General features: G+C 37.3%; 1 protein-coding gene across 3 annotated transcripts; it reads left to right on the top strand.

Annotated features, from left to right (window-relative positions):
* Window positions 1–1,373: 1,373 nt before the first annotated feature.
* LOC307127087 (uncharacterized protein) lies at window positions 1,374–15,393 on the top strand. 3 transcript variants are annotated; one of them, XM_079818077.1, is made up of 6 exons: window positions 1,374–1,427; window positions 5,401–5,602; window positions 8,727–9,654; window positions 10,847–10,950; window positions 14,108–14,164; window positions 15,030–15,393. In XM_079818077.1, exons 2-6 carry the CDS (start codon window positions 5,431–5,433, stop codon window positions 15,266–15,268), a joined length of 1,500 nt encoding a protein of 499 aa, XP_079674203.1. In that variant the 5' UTR covers window positions 1,374–1,427; window positions 5,401–5,430; the 3' UTR covers window positions 15,269–15,393. The 3 variants fall into 3 exon arrangements, with proteins under 3 accessions (XP_079674203.1, XP_079674205.1, XP_079674204.1); XM_079818078.1 differs by lacking the exon at window positions 1,374–1,427 and adding an exon at window positions 1,440–1,673; XM_079818079.1 differs by lacking the exon at window positions 5,401–5,602 and having other exon boundaries at window positions 1,382–1,427.
* The last annotated feature ends 1,681 nt before the right edge of the window (window positions 15,394–17,074 follow it).

Below are 17,074 nucleotides of genomic sequence, written 5' to 3' on the forward strand. Positions count from 1 at the left end.
GAATTGCCTGAAAAACCACCTCATGTGAGCGTAAAAACTTTTTTGAGATAAATGGGAGTTTTTGCGAAATTGAATGGAAACATGGCTAGTGATGACTGGCAAATGAACTCAGCGGTCCTGTTCACAGAAAGTCTGCCACTTTTGAGTTATATGTTGACAAAACCAGATCTAAGTATTATGTTTTTTGTTTAAGTTATTGTTTAACATGATTCTTTTTCATTATTATTATTATTTTGGAACAAATGCGGTCTCTGTTTAAGAACGCCGGCTCGCAGCTGCAGGTTCCGCTGCTTTAGAGCACGCACATTATATGTTCGGTTTGCCTAACTGAACATAGTTTAACTGTCTGCCACAAGTTGATCTTGTAATAAAGGTCTCATCGAGGAAAAAACACGCTGTATTTTTGAATTATAAAAGTTAAATAATTAATTTTATTATAAAAATATTAACGATTAATCGATAGTCGATCGTTAATTCTCCCGACAATCGACTAAGAAAATTTTATCGAATGCCCATCCCTATTGTGCAATCCTTGTGCGTTATACTGATTCTGAGGTTTCACCCAGAACACAAAACATTGTGTTCATAAAAAGAAAAGAATATGTATGTCATTTTCAAATCAATATTTTAAATATGGTTACATAACACAGTTTCTGCCAGTCTCATGTTAATCTTGAGTATCTATAGAGTAGTGTTGATTCTTCATATCTCCCAAGAGTCTTTATTTTATCATATTTATAAAAGGAAGGCAAATTATGTACATAATGTACAAAATAAGTACATTTATGTTCATGTAATAAATTCTAAATAGAATGCCAATTGGCGTTTTAGAGCACCCTAGTGGGAATTTCGGGAACATGCCGTGATATCTTACAGGAACCTAGTTTTGAGACATCATACTCATATTAGAAAAATAACTGCAGGACTTGGGACTTTGAGACCACTGTGGACATCTATAGATACCAGATAAGTACAATGACAATATATTTTTTCTTGTTTTCGGGAAAATAAAGTCAAAATGTTAAGTTTTTGCTTAAAACAAGCAAGATTATCTGCCAGAAAAATAATATTGTTTCTGTTTGAAATCTTGTTTCTTGTTTCAGTCCCAATCAGAAATAAGATTATTTTTCTCACCCCATTGGCAGATCATTTTGCTTGTTTTAAGCAAAAACTCACTTTATTTAGATTTTTTTCCCCAGAAAACAAGAAAAATATCTTATGTCATTTTACTTATCTAGTAAATGCATCTTGATTTAAGAATTTTTAGATATTTGGACTGAAACAAGGCAAAAATACTAAGTAGGAAAAGCAGTGTATGCAAGTTTCTGTGCGCTTTTGTGATTTTAGCATGCGAACAGGACTTTTATTTTGGTGTGCTGGTGTGATGTCATAAGGCTGCTGCTCTGTTGTGTCTCGGCTGAAGAAAGGTTAGTGTTTTTAATCATTTAAAGTGTTTAAATCTATGCGTTAAAAATCGGATACAATACAGGCTAAAGCTTACAAGCTTAAAGACATACTCGAAATAATGCCTTAATGATAGATACAGAAAAACTGCAAAATATATCTGTCATATTGGAAAAGCAGTAAACAAGAACATCAAGCTAAGAGAGTACTAGAAGACTGATGGGAATATAAAAGAAATCCAGGAAGGGCTTATGGATGGACAATAAAAAGTGAAGTAGATAAATGTTCACTAATAGTGTTAGGATCATCTGTAGCAGTAGGAATAACTGGGGACTGGTAGCCTATAGGAACATTTATTCAAAATAAGCATTAGACTATATATATATATATATATATATATATATATATATATATATATATATATATATATATATATATATATATATATATATATATATTAGCGTGAAGTCTAACTTTGTCAATTCTTTCACTGTTTTTTTTTATTTTTTACTGAAATATGTCCTATGGCGTGACATAGAAAGAATTAAGAATATAGGTGTATCGCACCTATAGGGCAACTTTTATAGTGGTTCCAAAAAAGTTTTATATTTGAACAATTGAACAAATTCTGAGACAAAATCTTATCAAGTGCATTTGTCATGGGCTTCACAGTAACATGACTTTGAATGGAGTCCTTCAACTAATTAAACAACTAATTACACTTAAACTGGAATTGCCCGATTTAAACTCGGGATATGGTGTCACACCGGAGGACATGGTTTTCAGTGTCAAAATGTATCAAGTTCCTACGCTTTTAGAAATATATGGATGAAAAAATGATCGTCATTTACTAAAATAGACACTTTATCATTTCCTTATCTTTAAAGTTCACTATAATTTTAATTCTCTCTATATTATATTTCCTATTTCCTTTTAATACACTGCAAAAAATGCTTTTCTTACTTGGTATTTTTGACTTGTTTTCAGTCCAAATATCTAAAAAAAATCTTACGTTAAGAAGCATTTACTAGACAAGCAAAAGTTTTTGTCTTATTTTGGGGGGAAATAACAAAAAATTAAGGAAGTTTTTGCTTAAAATAAGCAAAATAATCTGCCAATGGGGTAAGAAAAATAATCTTAATTCAAACAGAAAACAAGATTATTTTGCTTACCCCATTGGCAGATTATTTTGCTTATTTTAAGCAAAAACTCCCTTAATTTTTAGTTATTTTCCCCCAAAACAAGACAAAAATGTTTGCTTGTCTAGTAAATGCTTCTTAATGTAAGATTTTTTAGATATTTGGACTGAAAACAAGTCAAAAATACAAAGTAAGAAAAGCATTTTTTGCAGTGTATTGCACGTTCAAATGATTCTAATTAGGCCACAAAAGGCACATTTACCTGTAATATGTTTACCTATTTTGTATAGTGATGCATTTGGTCCTGTGTCCAAATTGTAATCTTGTTAAACACTGCAAAAAACAATATTTATTATTATTAACAATATATATTATTTTGTATTTCTGTCTTGTTTCCAGTCTAAATATCTAACAAATCTTAAATCAAAATGCTTTTCCTAGATAAGTAAGATATTTGTTCTTGTTTTCTGGAAAATATTTTTTGATATTTGGACTAAAACGACAAAAATACTAAATAAGAAAAGCATTTTTTGTAGTGAATTCACCTCATCTTTCCTATATCTTCCAAAATGTTATATTTTTTGTTAATTTTATGATAAAATCTTCCTGTATCAGCTAGGGATGGGACGATACACTTAAACTCACGATACGATGCACCTCGATATGCCAGGGTTACGATACGATACGTCACGATACGATCTCAAAAAAGAAAATATTACTGTATAACAACAACTTATTTATTTTTGTTTCAGCTGCACACAGGGAAACGCAACACTTTTTCTCTCCCATTTCTCGTTGATGACTTCTGCCGTGATGGTTATATAACTCTGTGTTGCACGTGAGGTCCAGCTGTCGGTGGTCAGGGCGACACAGTCGGCATTTTTTAGATACTCTTTCACGCTTTGTTTGGTTTCATTGTAAATTTCCGGGATTACCTTCTCTGAAAAATGTCCTCGACATGGCATCTTAAACTTGGGCTCCAGCACATTGAACATTTGGATGAATTTTCTGTTCTCTACCATGTTAAATGGAGCCATATAGTCCGCTATGAATTCGCCAATGAGCCTGGTTATCTGTTTTGCACGCGGACGTGTTTGATGTGTTGGACGTGGTGTACGGAATGACAGCATGGCATAGCTTACACACAGTCTTAGTCTTGTCAGTTACTCTATTGCCGTCTTTGTCTTTTTTAATGAGAAAGCCAGACATATGACTTGTATCCAGGCGGAGCGTCCTCAATTTCGACCTCTTCCATGGTCGGCTGTTTGGGGGCAAGGCAGTTGGTGCTAATGCTAATATTTGTTAGCTCGCTGCAGTGTTGTTGTTGCAACATACGCTGTCTTGACGTGACGACGTACCGCACCGTTCCCCGGATATAATTTTTTTTTTCATTTAGTTTTTTTACCCTGCTTGATCAGCAGATGGTGCTGCCAGCCTGCCACCATAGACTGTATGTCTTCCCCATATACATACACACACATATAATAAACTAAATTATTTATATACTACGCAAATCATGCAGCAGTGCCATCTATCTTTATTTCGCGATCCATTTTTTTCGACCTCGATGCGCTTCGTCACGTTTTGTATCGCGATATTTTGTCAAACGATATTTCGTCCCATCCCTAGTATCAGCTGTCCCACTTCACATTGTCACTGTACGATAGTCCAGACATCACCATTTTCTCCAGAGCAGCTGTACGGCCGAAACAAATTCTGTTGCATTATTCTGTTCAAATTATCTGTTTAACATTGTGAAGCTGCTTTGAAACAATCTGCATTTTAAAAGGCGCTATATAAATAAAGTTGACTTGACATAAGATAAAAATGTATATAATTATTATTGTCATCATTTAAAATGCAGTAAATGGTTAAACATTTATTTGCCTTTCAAACTCATTTGAAAGACCACATTGCCACATACAGAAATAATCAGAGTCTGATCGCCCCTCTTCTTCCTCTACGTAATTAAAGCTTGACCGTTAAGAGCATGAAGTGTCCGACATGCCACACTTAGGGTTTTTTGGTTAAATAAGTGCATCATCTGGTTATTTGAAGTGCACTTTTTTTTTTTGTAATTCTCAGTGTGAACACTAATCACACTCTTTATATGACAAAATGGCGTAGAATAGTGCATAAGTGTGCGGATTGGGACGCACTGGCAAGTAAACTCAATTGAACCAATTGCTTCGCCATATGATTCAGTTGAAACACCCTGGTGACACCTGCTGGTCACAATGGTGTAAATGCAGTTAGAACAAAAACACAAACATGTATAATGACAACTTTTAGAGATGTTTTCATTCAAGCTGCACCAATGTATCAGACGTTTTTTTTTATTTAAAAATTTAAACAATCAGCATATTGGCTATAGCTTGAAAAAGGCTGATATAACAAACAAATGGTTTAATTAACTGCGTGAAGTTAATGTATCATGTCTCGTTGTCTAAATTCTAAATATTTGCTAAAATAAAATGCAATCTGAACAAAATACTGTAGGGCTCGTTATTAAGGGTGAAAAGTGGAAAGCAGCATCTCAGACCGCTCAAATACTGAATTGAGTTCACTTTCACCTCTTCTAATTCTCTCATAATTATATTAAAATGGCGTCTTAGTGAGTGTCCTTGTAAACATAGCCTAATATCTCTGCTGCGCTACTGTCTGTTTTTTAAGGTTAATCAAACAACAAAAGACAAAAAAAATTGTTCACTACTCTTGACTAAATAACTATAATAAGAATTAGTGTATATTTAGTTTACACAGAAGAATATATTTTACATTTGACTACTTGATTTATGTACCTGAAAACTACTGTTAGACCAGCCTGAAAAACACTGTTATCTATTTTTTCTGGCAGCTGAAATCCACGTGACACACTAATATAAAAATGGCGTTTATTAAAGTGGAAAGTGAAGAAATGAAGATTGAAGAAATATTCAGAGTGAAATATGATGATACCGAGGAACAAACAAAGATGGCGTTTATTCAATTGGAAATAGAAGACGTGAAGGTTGAAGAAACATTGAGAGTGAAACATGAAGAAACTGAGGAACAAACAGGTTGGTTTCATTCTCAAATCTGAACTCAGTAATTTGATCTTTATTAAAATGTCCAGCTCTACAGAAATTAATGATGTTTTTGAAGAGTGCAGGGCTTCAGACTGCAACCAAATGGTAGCATTTTGTGACATTTTTTCCTGCTGGTGTAAATACATTTTGTTAGAGGTTGCACTGGTGCCACCAGCATGTTGGAAAACTTATAAGAGCTGCATTTTATGTTGTACATGAGAAACATCAAACGGCAAACAAATCAAAACAAAGCTACTCATTAGTGCTCAGAACAGATACTTGTGGTCACAGGCCAATCTCAATCAAGTGATACCATTATTACACAGCGCTGGGAGATCCAGTGGGAAGGATTTCAATTCAGTGCAGAATTCTGTTATAAACAAGACATTGAAACCAGAAGAAACATTGTGCCATGATTGAACAAGGTATAGAAGGCTTTTCAATCCACAAATCACCATGGATTTAACGTAGCAATGCTAACTGTAACCATGGTATTGTGGCAGAATGTTTTTTGAGAATGAAATTCAAGAACTTTTCAAGCTGTTTTTAATGTGATGATTTGTAAAACAAAAAGTTTAAAGATGTAGGAATAAAACTGGTAAACAAACACTTTTATTTAGAAAATACATGAAGTAACCAGTAGATGGCGGCAGAGGAGCACTTTTTTAGCCATTTCCATTTGCAAATATATGGAAAAAGTAAGTACAACAAAATATTTTCTTCATCTTAACTAAATTACTCCTTTTATTATAATTTAAGCTGTCAATCAGTTCAGTATGATATTAAAGAAGAATGGTACATTTAATTAGAGTAGAATATTAACATTTTTCCCCAATAAAATTTGTTAGCACATTACTATTGTTAATAAAAGTTAATGTCTATTTTTAAATCTTGGCACCATTTTGTGTGATGCACATAAAACTAATAATAGTCAGAACATCATACAATTCAGTGTGAAGAACACTTGGTTATCAAGCAAAATACCATAATGATGTGATGTGCAATTTCACAGATCAAATAGTCGGGAGACGGAGATCCAGTTCACAAGCCGTCGTTTATTTCATAAGCTTTTATCGTCTAAAGCCCCGTTCACACAGCTTTGTCTCTTTGTATGCCAGAGAATTTGCTGCTCATTTGCATAAAGTTAAAATTTCTGGACTTTTGTTGTGTGACTCGCATCGCTTGACACACCTTAATTCTGTTACCAAAGGTCACTGTCGCTCGTGTCACCAGACGTCACCAGCTCTTCATTTAAACTGGATGGGATCATGTCGCTTTGTCGATGGCGGTGTGAAAGGTGCTTAAGTACAAGTATCATGATGCATCCTAACTTCCCCAAAAATAAACAGCAGCCAGTCTCTTCCCAGAAGAGCCCCTCATGAATTACTGCAGCACACACATAAAAAACATAAATTTCCCAGGCCTGGTCCTCTCTCGTCCTTCACTGTCGTCACTCTTCCTTTTATCCTCCCGGAGCTCCTCTGCGAGAGATACCGGCCGCGCTCCATACCTGATTTTGACGCCGGGGAAATACATGAAGCACTATCTATCAAAAGTGGAAGCAAGGAACAGTGGTGAACTGGCCACAGGGTCATGGGCGGCCAAGACTCATTGATGCATGTGGGGAGCGAAGACTGTCCCGTGTTGTCCGATCAAACAGACGAGCTAATGGAGCTCAAATTGCTCAAGAAGTTAATGCTAGTTCTGATAGAAAGGGCTCAGAATACACAGTGCATCACAGTTTGTTGGGTATGGGGCAGACCAGTCAGGGTGCCCATGCTGACCCCTGTCCACTGCCAACAGTGGGCACGTGAGCATCAGAACTGGACCTGGGAGCAATGGAAGAAGCTGGCCTGGTCTGATGAGTCACATTTCTTTTTGGCTGGGTGCATGTGCGTCGCTTACCTGGGGAACACATGGCACCAGGATGCACTAAGAAGAAGGGAAGAAGGTAAGCGGGCAGAGACGGTGTGATGCTTTGGGCAATGTGGAGGAAACCAGGCACTGCTCATCACCTGACCAATACCATCCCTACAGTGAAGCATGGTGGTGGCAGCATCATGCTGTGGGGATGTTTTTCAGGATCAAGGGTAAGAAGAATGCAGCAATGTACAGAGACATCCTTGATGAAAACCTGCTCCAGAGCGCTCTGGATCTCAGACTGGGGCGAAGGTTCCTCTTCCAACAGGACAACGACCCTAAGCACACAGCCAAGATAACAAAGGAGTAGCTACGAGACAACTCTGTGAATGTCCCTGAGTGGCCCAGTCAGAGCCCAGACTTGAACCCGATTGAACATCTCTGGAGAGATCTGAAAATGGCTGTGCACCGATGCCCTTCTTATACAACCTGATGGAGCTTGAGAGGTCCTGCAAAGAAGAATGGGAGAAACTGCCTCAAAATAGGTGTGCCAAGCTTGAATTGTCGGCCATTAGTTGTAGGAAAAAGACATGGACGTTGAGCAGGTGGCTCTGTAGCACCCCCTTTAGACGAAAGTATTGAAGTTTTATCTATAGCAGGAATGGGCAACTTCAGTCCTGGAGGGTCACTGGCCTGCAGAGTTTAATTCCATCCTTAATCAAACACGCCTGCCTGTAATTTTCAAGAAACTATGGAAACTGGTTAGATAGCTCAGGTGTGTTTGATTAGGGATTGATCTACACCTGAGTTATACAAACTCGGTCCTGGAAGGCTACTGTCCTGCAGAGTTTAGCTCCAGCTTGATTAGCTGGTTTAGTTGTGTCTAACTGAGGTTTAACTGATCTTTTCTGGACAGTGGCACTCAAGGAGCAGGATTGGACACCCCTGATCTAGACTCTGGGCCATCCCTGACCTGTAGTCACCAAACTTTATGTATATTGTTTAACTCAAGCCAGACAACTTTCAAAATTATGTGGATGTGGCTATTGTGGTTCAGGGTCATATCACCACCGGTTGGCCTCCTTTATTTACCCATTTAAATGCATCTTCCCACCATGTGACGATGGTGTCGTAGAGCTTGAGCCTTTCATTGCTGCTTACAGCTATATTGAGGGGTTTTGATGTTTAAATGTCTAAATGTTTTGATGTCTGTTGCTTTGTGCCATTAAACTGTTTTTGTCCTCTTTTACCTTAGACCTGATGCCGGTGAAAGCGGGGATTCAAGATCTCAATGAAACAGAAGAGAAAGATCAGTTTGAGAAACATGATTTCACAACTGGAGAAAATGCATTTAGTTTCTCACAGACCGAAAAGACTTCACCAAAAAGAGATCAAAAGACAGCAGATAATAGTAATTTCACCTGTCAACAGTGTGGAAAGAGTTTCACTCAAAAAGGAAATCTGAAAATTCACATGAGAATTCACACTGGAGAGAAGCCGTTCACCTGTCAACAGTGTGGAAAGAGTTTCACACAGAAAGGAACCCATTTAACCCACATGAAAGTTCACACTGGAAAGAACCCTTACACCTGCAAACTGTGTGGAAAAACCTTGAATCGAAAAGGAAATCTTAAGACTCACATGAGAACTCACACTGGAGAGAAGCCTTTCACATGTGATCAGTGTGGAAAGTGTTTCACACGTAAAGAGACCCTTAATAACCATGTGGGGATTCACATAAAAGAGAGCTGTTGTGTATGCCATCAATGTGGAATGAGTTTCACAGACAAGGAACACCTTAAGACACACGTAATAACTCACACTGGAGAGAAGCCTTACATGTGCCATCACTGTGGAAAGAGTTTCACAATCAACTCAAACCTTAAAGCCCACATGAGAATTCACACTGGAGAGAAGCCGTTCAGCTGCCATCACTGTGGAAAGAGTTTCACAATCAACACAAACCTTAAAGCCCATATGAGAGTTCACAATGGAGAGAAGCCGTTCAGCTGCCAACAATGTGGACAGAGCTTCACTGGAAAAGAAAGTCTTAAAGCCCACATGAGAGTTCACACTGGAGAGAAGCCTTACCCCTGCAAACTGTGTGGAAAGAGCTTCACTCATAAAGGAACTCGTTACAGCCACATGAAAGTTCACACTGGAGGGATTCACGTATCTTTAGTGTGAGAAGAGTTTCACACATCAAATAGATCTGAAAAGTCATTTGGAAAACTAATTCTGGCAAGAAGTTGCAGTTCTAAATGTAGTGGGAGATCTGCTGACCCTTCTCCTGTATTGAGTTTGCCCCGGGTAGGATGAAAAAGTTATTCTCCACCGAGCCCAAGGTACCCACCAATGTGGCCCAGTCAATAGTCCTTCAGGCCTTTCATCCGCCTCCTCATGTGTCGGCAGATCAGGAGAAGCTACATTTACTTTGCCCCTTGAGAGATCTTGAGGTCTATCTACATAAGACTAGGGCTGGGCTTTTTTAATCGTTTTTTAAGATGTGGTCGATTTGACATTGATTCTCAAAAGCCATTCTCTATCAAGTCTCCTGGCACTTGAACGCTCAAATTCACACAAATTAATCTTAAAATGCCTGTCATGGCGAGTATCCTAGTAAACGTGTAGTAGTTGGTTATGGCTTAATAAACAGTAGAGAAAGAATGCATGAATATCACTATTTTGGATCTGTGCAGCTCTTAAAGTGACAACTGTCTAATATTCCTGCTTCTATCTGTTTTTAATGTTAATCAAACAACAAAATCACCCCCTGATCTTCACTGAATAACTTTTTTGATTTAAACATAAAATATTGAAAAAGGGTACTAAATTGTTAAAAATGTATAGTACCATAACTTAACCATACCTTAACTTGTTGTGGTGTCCTTAAAGTGGCTGATCATTGTGACGTTGGGGAGTGTAGAGATTGGTTAATCCAGGTAAGGACTTGGTCCAGCATCCACTCCTGGGCTGCGTTTCCCAAAAGCGTTGTAATCACCACTGGTGACAATTGTTCTACGATCATCTTAGGCTTACGATGCTTTTGGGCAGGGGTCTCCACACTCTGTCCTGGAGGGCCGCTGTCCTGCACAGTTTAGCTCCAACCTCAAATAAACACACCTCAACCTGCTAATCAGTGTCTTACAAGGTCCCTACAGGACCGAGTGTGGAGACCCCTGCTTTTGGTAAACACAGCCCTGGTCTGGTGTGCGAGGGACAGCCTGATCTGATCTCCATACATCTGAGATAACTTCTGAAGATGAGGGCCATGTTGAAATAATCAAAAGGAAGAAAAGGTTAACTTAATAATAAATAGCATAACTTTATCAGTGTTGTCCTATTGAGAAGTAATATGAATTTTTCACTTCACAGGCGTAATTCACGTGTCCGGAATTTTATGGAGCATGATTCCGATCAAGATGATGTACCAGGAAAAGAATCACGGCTCGCAGCTGCCCCTGTAACTGATTTTCCAGGTAATCACACCATCTAATTCAAACATGTTTGCATAACCTTTTTTTTTCAGAAACTCATGATATAATTCCTGATTTTCAAGGCAGTTCAAACAGTTTTTGTAAAATCAAAGCAAACTAATTTGAAATGCATTAAAAGGGGTCAAAATTGGAAATTTAATTTTGCTTGATATTTAAATGAGAAGCACCCTGGATGTTTGTATGATTTTACTAGAATGCCATATTGTATTGTACCATATCCGAGCCACATCTGTAGCTCCTTCCGCATTCCATCACATCACAACTCTCTAAAGCCGTATTTCCACTTTTGCCCAGGAACTATGGACTTTGGGGTGGTACTTGGCGCAGGAACTGGGGTCTAAATAAAGTTCTGGGTAAAAATGTCCCCCTCAAAATGGCCCTGCTCGCGAAGTAGTACTTTTTCAATTTCAAGAACTTTCGGATGTGGGACTTGGGCGCTGAACATGCTGTGGTTGAGCTCATGCAGCATTTTATTTCAACCTGTCTGATATAAAAGTCTGTTGTGGTGTATGCAGTAAGAGTTGTTTGCTATTCAAAGTTTGGAGTTTAAAAAATACGACTGATTATCCGACGACAAGGTTCAGGCTTTATCCAGTGGCCTATAGTGCAGTGGGCTCTAGAAAAAAGCACCCAGTCCTCCGTCACCGGACTAATCTCCACGGTACTTTAGACCGCGGGTGGAAACAGGGCTTAAGTGTGAAAAATTTGATTTTAATGAACAATAAAGAAATGGGATATTGTGGAGCAGAATATGCTAACACACATGTTGGATTTCCATGTTTTATTGGGCTTTCCATAGACATAATGATTTTTATAATATCCCGTACCAAAACTAGATTTTCGCCAACGGGGGTCTTTAATTAATGTTCAACTAGCAATTGGCTCTTTTATTTAAAAGGTGGGATTCATTTTGCCACTTTCTCCTATTTATAAGTATGTGAGTTTCCACATATTTGTGTGGAAACCATGACACGTTATTTTCTGGTTTCTTGACCTTAAAAAATAAAAATATTTTGTACAAGTTGATAATTCTTTAAAAATGATACAGTATGTTTGGACAGAAGATGACAGAGTTCTTTATTTATGGGAATACTGGATGCTAAACAAAGAAATGGCAACAATTTATCAAGACCTTGAAGCAGATATGAGGGATTAACACCCAGAAGAAAAATATATTAAAAATAATAGCTAGTGCGGTGGCTGGGATATGTGTAAACCGACCAACATCTGTTGCCATGACTTTTGGAATGACTTATCGCGAGAGGAAAAAAAACACGGCATTAGAGAAACATTAGAGAACAAGAGAGATTCTACTGTTTAATTTCTGTTGGGCCTTTTGACTTCCATTTATTTCAGCAACCCTAAGCTGATGGTCATAAAGAGCTACAATACGTTGCACATACTATCCTGGGCCCGGTTTTTCAAAAGTAATCCACTAGGATTTTGGATAACGGATTGGATCAAATCTTGAAAATGTATTTTTCAAAAGAAAAAACGGATTACATAATCGGATTAGATCACGTAATCCAATCTTGGTTTTGATCCGGATCAAACCTTTAGTTTGGGTTTTTCAAAACGTTCTTGTAGGATTTGGATCACTTTGATCCAAAAAATCTGGATTAAACTGATCCCATCAGAAGGGTGGATTCAGCGTGGATTTCATGCCCAAAATGTAATGAAAACGTAAAAAATTTATCAAATAATACTATATTTGGATCATGCAGTATCTTACAAGATATCCTTTTATTCAAAAGGTTTTAATTTTATCTGTTCATCCGTCAGGCTACAGTGATTAGGTAGGCTTTAACTTATTCAGCCTTTCAGTATAGGCCTACAGCAAAGTAGAAAGAGTTTGGCCTTATAAAATAATCCCCCAAACAGCTGTTAAAATTGAGCAAAAACAATACATTTTATTCTGTCACTAATTGATATATATATATTCACTACAATCGAAAATATTTTTGTTTTTAGAATATTTATTAGTGATGCATGCAATGATTACAGAATAACCCAAAAAATGCAAAGAATGGCAATCACTGAATTTTGAAATCCAAAACAAATCCAAATCAGAAATAGTGTCTAACTATTGCGTCCCTTGTTGCACGTCCTGTTTGCTCGTTCTGGCAGAATGCAGGAGGTTGGTTAGGGTCTCCAAGGGGCTCAGGTGCATCATTGTCAGCACAGAGAGGGACATTGCGCTTAATAGCGATGTTGTGCAGGACAATACAGGCAAGGGTTTTTCTTGTTTTTAGTTTTTTTTAAATGTGTGTGTTTTCATTTCAAATAAAAATAAACTTATATTGACCCCACACTGGCTATTCTACTTGTTGCTCTTTACATATCTATAGTTCTACATTGTGATTTCCTATCCTGTTTGAGCACTGGTTATCCAGCACTGGTTATCCAGATTTGGTGATCCTAAAAAGTTCCTATCCGGATCAGATTGATCTAATCCGATGTTGCTTTAAAAAACTGGCTCCAAAAGTAAGCTGGATTACGTGATCACGGATCGCAAAAAAAGGATTACTAAATCCGGATCAATTTTATCCGGATTAAACCTTTTGAAAAACCGGGCCCTGGTGGTTAAAGGACAGCTTGTCACATACATATTGCCTGGCTGTCTGTCTCCTCATCTTCAGATTGTTTGAAAATATACATTTTGATTTGAACTGTGGAGTTTGGGAAATGCGTTTACTACACAAGTCATGAATATTTTGTTATAGGTGGTATTTTGAATGGATTTTATAAATGTAACTGACTTTTAGTATGGTTCACCTTACCATTTTGCTTTCTTCAATGATACAACTGATACATTATACTGTCGCCACATTATATAGAGTCATCACTCCCCAACCCTATGGTCGGGGTTCCCATTGTAGGTGTGAATGCAAGAGGGAAGTCTTTCCTGTGTGTAGGTTTGCTTGTGGAGTCCCGGAACTACACGACAGAGATATATGTAAATATTCTGACCACCATAGCATTATTGCTTACAGTGTTGTTTATTTGTTTTGGTTAATTTGCCCCATGTACCTGAGTTTTGAGAGGCAAACAAAATATGATTGTGCTGAATTGTTAAATATGCCATGAAATTTGAAACAAAACAAAAAAGTATTTGAACCTTTTCGTACTCACTTTGTAGGTAAAAATGCAGAGCAAGTCAGCAGAAAAGCAACTTCATCTGCTACTAAAATTAAAGGTATGACTGGTTTTGATCTATTGTCAATAACTTAAAGGGTTAGTTCGCCCAAAAATGATATTTCTGTCATTGATTATTCACCCTCATGTCATTCTAAACCTGTAACTTTTTAGTTGGACGATTGAACATTGAGTTTACTCGCTTCATTTGCGCGTGACATTCACTTCACAACAAACGCGGATTCGCGTAATGGAAGGGGCTTTTGCTCCAGTCTCGTTGTGAAATGGCTGACATGATTGTTTTTAAAATACGGCAAATAAGCTCAATTTGCCTGCTTTAGCTAGCTTGTTGTCTCAATATATATAGCTCAAATTGATTAAATAGTGTCTTTTACAACTTACCAGACTGTCTGACCTCCTCACTCACTTTCTTCCAAGCAAGATACTTTTTTTTCCTGTTTCTATAAAGTATGAAGATGTATCGTACAGCTCTGGGTATCCACATATGCTCTTGTCCTCATTGTTGTCACTACTAGAGCAAGCTCCTGATTGGTTAACGCATCGCTCATATGCGCCTAAGTTAAGATTTTTCAACTTTGAATCATGTGTTACGCGTGTCAAATGCCCGAATCACTCAATTCGCACAGCAGGATGTGTATTCTCGTCTTTGCATTGACTGATGAAATCCGAGAGCTCTCTGTCCCTCCATAGACAGCAATGTAATTAACATGTAATAATTTTGTTGCGGTTTATAGAGGGATCAGAGATTCTTGGATTCCATCAAAATATCTTAATTTGTGTTCCTAAGATGAACAAAGGGTGAGTAATTAGTGACAGAAATTTCATTTTTGGGTGAACTATCCCTTTAAATAGTATTAACTATGTTGTACATTTATATTAACCAACTGACTATGTATTTTTACTAGAGCTTGACAGGCGAAAGGAAAAAAGAGCCTGTGTGAAAAGACCATGGGCCAGTTCGGAGGTCAAAGCAGTCATGAAGTACTTTGGGGAGCACATCACAAAAGGGAAGCTGGCAACTTTTCCTGAATGTGAGGCTTGCAAGAACGCAGAGCACCCCATTCTTGCTTCTCGTACAATCCAAAACATAAGAGACTTTGTCCGGAACAAGGGCAAAGCTCACAAGAGTCAGAATTGTATTTAAATTTAAATCATTTTATCAGTTCACTAACATTTTGAGTGCTTGAGGTGTTTGACAAGCTGTAAGAAAATCTACAAACTGTAGTCTACATTTTGTCCTCAAAGTTGATGTGTTAGAAGCAGGAAAAATGGGCAATTTTAATTGATAAACATAATGCATATTAAACTGTAATAACTGTATATTTTATAAATATAATAAATACTTTCATATAATAAATTATTTCATATTTGTTAAAGGTACTGTAAACCATCCTAACATCAGACAATGTCTTCAGTGAAACATTGTGATGGACGATGACATCGGGGGGTTGCGTTTAAGTGTTCAGCTCCATTAATGTGGCGCGTGTCTGAAGAAAGAGAGAATGCGAACGGAGCTGAAAGGGCTTGATTGAAGCACATTTGGCTTTAGATAAAACTACTAGAGGATATAGCGCTAAAATTTCATGACCACAAACGATTCTGAGTGCTTGTGATGTGATCCGCACCACTGTTTTGACACTCCGCTCACTTCAATTAGAAACAAGAAAATGGTGCTTCTGTAATTCTAAAGCCTATAATTCGTTTGTGTTTTTTGCACAATAAAATATTTTTGAGTGAATGTGTAACAAAGTTGTCCTTCCTTGATCCAAAGAATTTGATTTGTGAACCGCACACACTGTTTAAAGAACTTTACAGAAGACCTCATTCTTAAACATCACTTCACAACGTGAAGATCCCAGATGCATCAGGACCACAAGACTGCTAGCTGGAACCAGCTTTCAGATGTCACCACATGAGCCCCAACAGTGTCCAGATTGACAACTTATGCATTCTCTCACTAAATTAAATAATGAATTTTGCACTGCATTATTTGATTGCATTATAAAGTTTATATCATGTTATGTACAATCTTTCATTTTACATTGTAGCATTTCCAGGGCTGGTTCTTTACAGTAACACACCCACCCACTGTGTGGGATAATGAACGGTTTTTGCCTACTCTATACAGTAAAATGAAAGAAAAAAAACAAGTGATACAGATGAACACTTCCCTGACACCACTTCAGTGCCGTAATAGTTTTTTGGACATGATTTACCCCTCCTATTGAACCAATATAAACTATATCATCATATTATGTATTATAGTGGAATACCTAAAATATGCACAATAAACGTAAATTAACTGCTAGTGAAAGAGAAACTACTAAGTAGATATAGGCCTGTTTAATTTCTTCACACAATTATAATTTTTTTTCAATTAGAGCAGTAATGTACAAATCATCAGAATTTAGAAGATAGAGAGTTTAAGTACCTTTTTGTAACATTCAAATGCTCTAATGCATTTGACTTTCTACTTTCAGCCAAACACAATCGGAGTTTCATTAAAAAAAAATACCCTGGGTCTTCCAAGCTTTATAATGGGAGTGAATGGTACATACAGCTGTACCCCCTCTGTCACCTCACATACCCCAGTTTGGGAACCAATCACTAGTAGTAATGGCTCTGCAGTGAGTAGCCTCTCCAATTATGGGACAATTAAATTTTTGGGGTAAACTAACCCTTTAAGACAGTGACCACTTTAATATTTAACAGCATCACTTCATTTTTACCATTATTGCATATTTCTCTATGGAATACTTTATTGTTAAAAAATGTACTGGAAAATCAATTTAGGGGGCAAATATTGTCCCTTAATGGAAAAGGTATGACTGCAGTCTAGGTGGAAGCGAGGGGGTACTCAGAACGATGGTAAACGCCTCGGGTGGGGGTACGCAACTCTAAAAAGTTTGGGAAACTTTTAATATAAACTTCTTTGCTTTTAATTTGGTAT

This window comes from Gobio gobio, assembly GCF_949357685.1.
Source record: "Gobio gobio genome assembly, chromosome: 5".
NCBI classification, from domain to species: domain Eukaryota; kingdom Metazoa; phylum Chordata; class Actinopteri; order Cypriniformes; family Gobionidae; genus Gobio; species Gobio gobio.